This window comes from Pinus tabuliformis, chromosome 8 (assembly GCF_031772625.1).
Source record: "Pinus tabuliformis cultivar Carrire ecotype Pingquan chromosome 8, CPIR1, whole genome shotgun sequence".
NCBI lineage: Eukaryota > Viridiplantae > Streptophyta > Pinopsida > Pinales > Pinaceae > Pinus > Pinus tabuliformis.
This window is the reverse complement of record NC_142294.1, coordinates 1097848226-1097856262: the sequence shown is the minus strand read 5'-3', so window position 1 is coordinate 1097856262 and position 8037 is coordinate 1097848226. Positions and strand designations below refer to the sequence as shown.

Genomic DNA, 8037 nt, shown 5'->3' with positions numbered 1-8037 from the left:
AGCCTAGTACATTGGATCTCCCCTTCAAATACTTGGGTTTCTGGCTAAAGCCTAATGACTAAAAGAAGGAGGACTGGAACTGGCTGATTGCAAAAATCGAATCCAGGATCTCCCACTGGAGCTTCAAATGGCTCTCGAGAGCGGGTCGCCTGACTCTTATAGAATCTGTGCTTTTGGCCATCCCAGTTTATTGGGTTGCTTTAACGTGGGTTCCCAAAGGTACCATGGACAAGATCAGAAGACTCTGCAGTAGATTTCTCTGGGATGGCTCCAAGGAGAACTCAGTGCTTCCATGGGTGGGCTGGGACAAAGTGGCAAGGTCCAAGGAGTGGGGTGGTTGGGGGATCAAAAATCTTCCAGATTTCAGTCTGTCTCTGGCAGCAAAGTCGGGCTGGAGGCTGATAAAGATGGATAACCTTTGGACCAGAGTGTTAAAAAGAAAATATATCGACCCGGTCCCTCTGGAGGATTGGATTAGGAATTCGGTAAAGAGCAAGCAGCAGGCATCAGTGATATGGAAGGCCACGGTGGAATCTTTCAAGGTAATAGAACAGGGCTTGGCTTGGAAGATTGGGAATGGCAGAAATCTGAAGATTGGGAAAGATCCGTGGATCGGCTGCAATGGCAACTTTGCCCTTTCTCCTGGTTTAATTAGTCATCTAGAAGATAAAAACATTCTTACACTAGATCAGGTGGAAAAGGTGGGTCACTCAAGTATTTGGGGTCAGGCTTGGAAAGATGGAGAGGATCTACACCTGGACCAGAGGTGGTGGAATGAATGGTCTTCTTTCACTCAAGAACTTGCTCGCTCCAATGTAAGATTAAAAGACAGTCCGGATAGTCTGATCTGGGCTCATGGAGAAACCGGCGAATATTCTCCCAAAGATGGATACAAGTTCATTCAATCCAGGAAAGGGTGGGGTGAACCAGAGTGGTGGGCAAAACAGATTTGGAAACTTAAATGCCCAGCTAAGGCCAGAATCTTTCTCTGGTGCCTCCTCAAAAAGAAAATTCCTTCCTGGGATATCCTCCAGTCTAAGTTTATGTGTGGTCCTGGGAGGTGCCCCCTCTGTAAAATTGAAGAGGAATCAATATATCATCTGTTTCTTCAATGCTTGGAAACTGCAAAAATCTGGAGGGAGGTTGAAAAGCTTTTGAACAAATCCTTTCAGTGGGGTAATGGGAATCTGGACGAGGCTTGGTCCAACTGGTGGCAGCATTATCCGAATGGGAACCTGAGAAATCTCCCGCCCATCATTTGCTGGGGAGTCTGGCTTGCAAGGAACAAAGCTTTATTCCACGATCAGGGAACCCAACCATCCGTCATTGCCATCCAAGCTATCTCCATTTTCTCTTCCATCCCAGAGCCAGAAGTAAAAAGACCTCAAGTCCAAAATAAGACGGTGCAAATCAAAGATGGTATCCCTTGGGCTTTCTTTGATGGAGCTTCCCAAAACAACATAGCAGGAGTAGGAATCGTTATTCATATCAACGCAAATCATTCTCTCAAAGCATCAGTGGGTTTGGGGTCTGGATCAAATAACTTTGCCGAGCTATCAGCCCTGAGACTGCTTCTATGTTGGCTTATTCAAAGGAACACCTTCACTATTCAGATCTTTGGAGACTCCCTCAATGTCATAAACTGGGTTAACGGAAAGAGCTCATGCAAAAACCAAATATTGAAACCCATGCTGGAAGAAATACAGGTATTACAGTCATCTTTTAACTCTTTTTCCATATGTCATATCTACAGGGACAGTAACGATGACGCGGACAAGCTTTCTAAGGAAGGTTTGCAGCAAGCTTTGGGAGGCTGGAAAATAGTGGAAGAATGCCATGGACAGATCCATGCATCAGATGTGCCGCCTTATTTATAATCTTTCAGCTGCTATTTTTGATTTACATTATATCTCTTATCTACATGCATAGACTTTTTACCTCAGACTTCTGTTTATTCTAAACTCTGATATATTTCCTTTATATTTTTTGTGGGTTGTTTTCCTCTCGGTTGAGGAGACCCAAAGACCTGTTCGCTCACGGTAACTACTTGTTTCTGTTGACTGTCTCCTCGGTCGAGGATGCTTTTTTGTTTTGGCTGTCTTATTGCAGCTGTTTTTTTACAGCAAAACAGCTCTGCTTTCTGTGGTCCTTTAGACAGAAAGAGCTTTTTTGTTTTTTGATTGCTTTGTATAGCAATTGGCAAATTTGGAATGCTCAGCATATGCAATGTATCTTTTTATTCTCTTAATAAAAAGATCGCTTTTTCTTCGGAAAAAAAGAAGAAGATTTTAATGGTGTTGAAAGGATAAAATGTTCATGGTGTGTAAAATTTAAAAGGGAAACTCCATTTGCTAAAGATGGAAGCACAACCCTTCAAGTTAGTGCTTTAGACATCCATGCAACATCAGAGGCTCATAAATTTTCTTTGCAACTTGTAGAGGGAGAAAGTAAACGGAGTACTCTTCCAATTACAAAACATGTAGAACTAATGGTTGATGCTCAGAAAGGGAGAATTATATCAGTTATTGAGAACATGTATTTTGTTGCAATACATGATTTACCTTTGGAAGTATATAAGCCAATTTGTGATTTGAATAGGTATAAAAACACTCCTCACATGCCTCTAACAGATGAATACTCAGCATATACAAATACAACATCTGGAAAAGACTTTCTAGAAGCTGCTAAGGAGGTATATTGGAAAAAATTAAAAGATGAGATTTTCTAAAGCCCATATTACTCACTTTTAGTTGATGAAAGCACTGATCGGACTGTGGTGCAACATTTGATTATTTATATTACATATTTGACCAATGAAGGAAGAGGTCCATGTGCTACAAAATTCATACAATTGCTACAAATTAGGGATGGAACATCACAGTCTATGTATGATGCTGTGACATCTCTTTTAGCAGACATGAATCTATCCATGACAAAGTTAGTTGGATTTGGATCTGATGGAGCATCATCCATGAGGGGTATTCGTGAAGGTTTATCTACTAAGCTTCGTCGACATGCCCCTGATTTAGTATATATCCACTGTATAGCTCATCGAGAAGCATTAGCAGCTAATGATGCTTCATCTTATTTTGAAGAGTTGCAAGCTATTGATAAGTTTGCAAACAAGATCTATTCATGGTTAGGGAAATCTACTAAAAGACATGAAGAATTGAAAGAGCTAATGGAGTCATTTCAAATCACAAGGCTAGAAGTGTTACAAATTCATCATATTAGATGGCTTTCTAGAGGAAAAGTCATGGAAAGATTCTTTAAGCTCATGCCTGCTTTGTTAAGGGACTGGGAGTTAGTGGAGAAAAAAATGTATGAGATGGCTACAATATTTCAAGTTCAATTTTGCATCCACTTACTTGCAGATGTGCTTATTGAATTAAATAAGTTGAATCAAAAGTTTCAAGAGGATCATGTTGACATTACATCTATTGGAAAAACTTTGGATATCACTATTAGCTTGCTTCATAAGCGATTTCTAAAAGGCACATTTGGGGCAGGAACAATGCATACATCATCCTTCTTAAATAAAACACAACAGGGAACTCTTGAGTTTGCAGATTGCACAGGTATAGTACCTGTACATGAATTAAGGTTTGAGAGTTTTCCAAAGTCACAAAGATCAGGGACACTAGATGACTGCATTACGCTGGGAAAGGCTTTTGTAATGAAGGTGATTGACTCTCTAAATGCAAGGTTCACAGATTTACCTATTTTTAATGCAGCTAAGTTTTTTAGTCCTCGTAATTATTATGAGGATATGGATGACAGAGACTCTCAAACAAGAAGATGGTTGACATGTTTATGTGAAAAATTTAGTGCTGGAGGCTTGCTTTTTGTGGACAACATTAAATGTATGGGTGAAATGGATGAATTTATATGTACTATGTATAAATCTTACCCAAAGAAGCATATGTTTGGAGCATGGGATCTATGTGGAGGTGAAATTGAATGGTTTGAAGGATTTCCATGCTTAATGCAGCTATGGCAAGCAATTCTTGTTATTCCGGCTAGTACAGCAGTTTGTGAAAGAGGTTTTTCAAAATTAAATCGGATAAAAAATGAGGATAGGTCAAGGCTTTCTTTAAAAACATTAGATATGTTAATGTTTATCTCTCTCAGTGCACCTCATGCTCTAAATGAGGTAGATTGGAATGCTATTTATGATGAATGGAAAGAGATGAAAACTTGAAAACCTCTTCCACTATGAAAATAGATTGAAAGAACTAGTAAGTTTCAGTGTTTATTACCATCATTGTCTTACTCTATCGAGCACTTGAATGAACCATTTTGGTAAATGAATTTTTTCAGTTTTATACCATTTGTCTTTTGTAAATGAAAGCATAACCATATTTTTCAAGTTTGTATGTGAAGTTTTTCTAACACATATTGAATGTAATCATTGCAGGATATTGCACAAGATATGTTAAGCTGGAGGACCACAACTGTCAAAGTTCTATAACTGAAAGAAAAAACTATCTTAGATCAATTTTGCGTCCAAGTATAGGGACTGTAGTTCCAATAATTTGAGATGTGCAAATATTGGAAGTCTCAGCTTTCCAAAAGAGTTCTAATAGACAATAGAATAGTGATTTGGTCAAATTTGAAGTCTATAAGCTAGAATTACACATAAGCTAGAATTTATTTTGAATTTTATAAATGAGACCTTCCATATACTTTTAATATAAGTATTTTTGTTTCTTTGTATTTTTATTTTTATTTCAATTTCATTAAGATGTAATTATGTATATATGTTTATTTTTTGTACTCATATGCAGTTTCCCAACTATGATTGTGTCCCTATAGTTGGTTCAATTGTGGTTGAGTTCAAGGCCTGTGAAATATGATCTTATATGGTTACATTTCTCAATCACACGTGTAAGAGTAATTCATTTATTAATGCAGCCTTTGACATAGTAGTATCTTTTTGTTTGTGAAAAAATAAAAAGAAATTTGAAAATAATTTACTATTGTCAATTGAATTGCTTTTTTTTTGTTATGCTTTTCATTCTAGAAGTGTGACCTAAATGTGTGCCCTTCTAAATGAAATTAAGACCTACCCTTCAAATTTGATCACTGGTTACTGGTGTGATTTAGTCACTTAAGCCATACGTTAAGAACTAGCTACTATAAATGTAGGTATACGAAGAAAAAAAAATAGTAATGTTTTAAGATCTAAAGATGGGTATGTGACAAACATTACATGGATCACATTGATTCATTATTATTTCTAATTCAAATGATATTTATCAGTGAGATACGAGAAGGTTATTAAAAGTATAATTAATCTGTAACAACTGGATTATTGGAGAATCTAATTGCAATCACCTGTTAAATATCAAAATCGTCTACCCAAGTAATTTACTTTAGTTTTACGTAGTCCACTTTAACATCACTGCAATCATTTATTATTAATGTCTCTACTGTAATCTTATTTAATTGATTCATAATATTGAGAAAAGAAATCATACTTTTTGTCTTCATTCTTTGTCATGATATGACAACTTGAGGTTGCATAAAACTTCAGTGAGAGAAGCAAAGAGGCGAGCCTCCATAAGCCTCCATGGGAACAACAAAGATTAAGAAGTCTCCGGAGTTTCAAGAAATGTTCTAAAGAATATTGGGCTAGTGAACGATTGCACTCTGGAAAGAAATATTCTTTTAAAAAAAAAATTACGTGCCAACAACACTGCAAGCACCTGAGTCGTCATTTAAAAAAAAAAAATTGGAACGCTCAACGCATTCAACACAAAGGAGAAACGACATTGATCCTGGATAACTTCTAACACTTAGCAAAAATACATTGGAATGTAGCATATTACCATCGAGAACCACGTTGACAACATTGAGCCAATGAATGACAAGTAATTTTTTTGGTTCACGTGAAGGTCGAACAAAGAAACAGGATGTTACATTCTTCAAATCAGCTCTGGGCATTGTCACTTTTTGTAAAAGCTTTTGTAAAAGCGTTTCCCTTGCGAAAATGTGTAGCCCCTTTATTTTATGGCACTGAACGATAAAGAAGCCATCATAAAGATGTTTTTGTTGTAAAAAATTGTTATGTCGGAAAGAAATTGTTATGTCTGAAAGTACATTTTTTTTTAAGTTACATTCAAGTAAATCTCAACAAATCCTAAAAGCCAAAAGCAACATGTCTTTATGTATGAATCTTCTCAACAAATCCTAAAAGCCAAAAGCAACATGTCTTCATGTATGAATCTTTTAAAAAAAATTAGAAGTGAATAGAAAAAACGATGCTTTCGCATTAAAGTATATTAAATAATTTTTAAATGACAACATTCTTCTTCTCATTTTAGATGCTAAGACTACCGAGGATGCCTAAGATACCCTTGAGAGGCATTTTAGTGTAAGGGGGAGCATTGAAGTTGAAGATGAAGGTGGATCTATAACAACAGATCTACAACAAGATGAAAATTTTGTTGAATCCGAATGTGCACAACTGCAAGTGGATGATGTATGTCAAAAATTTGCAGAAGAAGAAGGGAAGGAGCACATAGATGCTTGTGAATCTCACTGTGCACAACAACAATTGGATCAAGATTTGGTGAATTGAGCAGAGCTTGTTGAGGATAGTGAAGTTGTAATTGGAGCAGTTAATGTTATGGTGAATCCAACAATTAATGTTGCTAATTAAACTTTGATGAATATTTGTTGACTAATTATGAATGGTTGCACATGATGCAACAAAAATATGATATCGACATGATGTTATTCGGTGAAGAAACCCAATTGAGTTTGCAAACCAAGTGAAACACAACTTGTTTGCGGGAACATGGGTTAGTAAAGAAGTTGAAGAGATGGAGGAAGAGGCAAAGAAAGGAGCCCACAAAGCGAAAACAAAGATAGAGGAAGAGGAAGAGAAGGAAGCACAACAAGAGAAATCACTCATTAAGGAGCAGAAGTAACAGAACCAATGTGGTTGCAAATATTTTTAATTCTAACATTGATTTTTAGTGTGATGGTACAGATTATGAAGAAGAGTTAAATTTCCTTGAAGTGTGATAAAATTTGCACAGAAGGTACAAAAATGAACATTGAACACAACTTGGATGATGAAAACATCAATCAAATTTTGAGGTATTGGAGTTCTCGAGAAATAAATTTTTTATTATGAACTTGTGTTGCAGCAAATTGATGATGATGATCACATAACAAAATATTACATATGGCAATAGTCTGCATAGAAGTAGATTTTTTAAGAAGTCAAGGACATACTTAGACAGAACAATAGAAGACTTGCACTAGCAAATGCAAAACTAAGGTTTCAAGGATACAACAAGAAGAATATGCTAAACAATTTAGAGGCTACATGATCATGAAGAAGAGATGAAGAAAAGTAAATGTAGTTGAAGTCTTTTTTTGTAAATTGTAAGCCTAGGTGAGACATAGACGAACAAGGATCTTAATTAAATTTTTATGTGGTTGTAATTAAGGGGGATTGTTGGATAAACTAACTCCTACCACGTGTTATGTGATAACCTCCATCCAATTGTCTTGGTTCAAGTTTAGGTGAGTATTTTTTGTTTTCATTCTTTATCATGAATGCTTAATAAAAATTATTAATAATATCATTAATATATTTTAAAATATAATACCTTAAAAATTAAACATATAATTTTAATAACTTCAAAAATAAATAAATAAATAAATATATCTCTTTACCCGTCACACATATTATATTTAAGGTCACTACCAAATGAGACACCTAGGAGGCCTCCTTGTTTTTGGGACAAAGAACTACGAAGTCATAAATACTATAACCCACCCCTCTAATTTTGAACCTCTTACCTCTTAATAGGAAACACATACTCTTTACCATTAATTCGAATATATATATAAATATAATTTATCATTTAGAATACATTATTATTATTATACTAGAATATCAAAAAAATATAAATAACTATAATATAATAATAATAATTTCTTGAGGATGTAAACAATGTAAACACTCCATTCTCCATAATGTACACTGATTAACCTACCCAGCATAATTTTCTTGAAATT

At 35.5% G+C, this 8037-nt stretch overlaps 2 protein-coding genes across 2 annotated transcripts; both read left to right on the top strand.

Annotated features, from left to right (window-relative positions):
* The first annotated feature begins 224 nt into the window (after positions 1 to 224).
* LOC149239169 (uncharacterized) lies at positions 225 to 1877 on the top strand. Its single transcript, XM_089369780.1, has one exon. The coding sequence runs from the start codon at positions 225 to 227 to the stop codon at positions 1875 to 1877; it is 1653 nt and encodes a 550-aa protein (XP_089225906.1).
* A 611-nt stretch (positions 1878 to 2488) lies between these two features.
* LOC149239168 (uncharacterized) lies at positions 2489 to 4471 on the top strand. Its single transcript, XM_089369778.1, has 4 exons — positions 2489 to 2692; positions 2882 to 3321; positions 3469 to 4153; positions 4418 to 4471. The coding sequence occupies exons 1-4, from the start codon at positions 2489 to 2491 to the stop codon at positions 4469 to 4471; spliced, it is 1383 nt and encodes a 460-aa protein (XP_089225904.1).
* Positions 4472 to 8037: the final 3566 nt, after the last annotated feature.

Bases quoted from the DNA above. Each gene is read 5' to 3' on its own strand.
- LOC149239169 (XM_089369780.1), top strand. From the start codon at position 225: ATGGACAAGATCAGAAGACTCTGCAGTAGATTTCTCTGGGATGGCTCC.
- LOC149239168 (XM_089369778.1), top strand. From the start codon at position 2,489: ATGGTTGATGCTCAGAAAGGGAGAATTATATCAGTTATTGAGAACATG. The intron at 3,322-3,468 runs GTATGAGATGGC...TATCACTATTAG, and splicing joins GAGTTAGTGGAGAAAAAAAT to CTTGCTTCATAAGCGATTTC. The intron at 4,154-4,417 runs GTAGATTGGAAT...TAATCATTGCAG, and splicing joins CACCTCATGCTCTAAATGAG to GATATTGCACAAGATATGTT.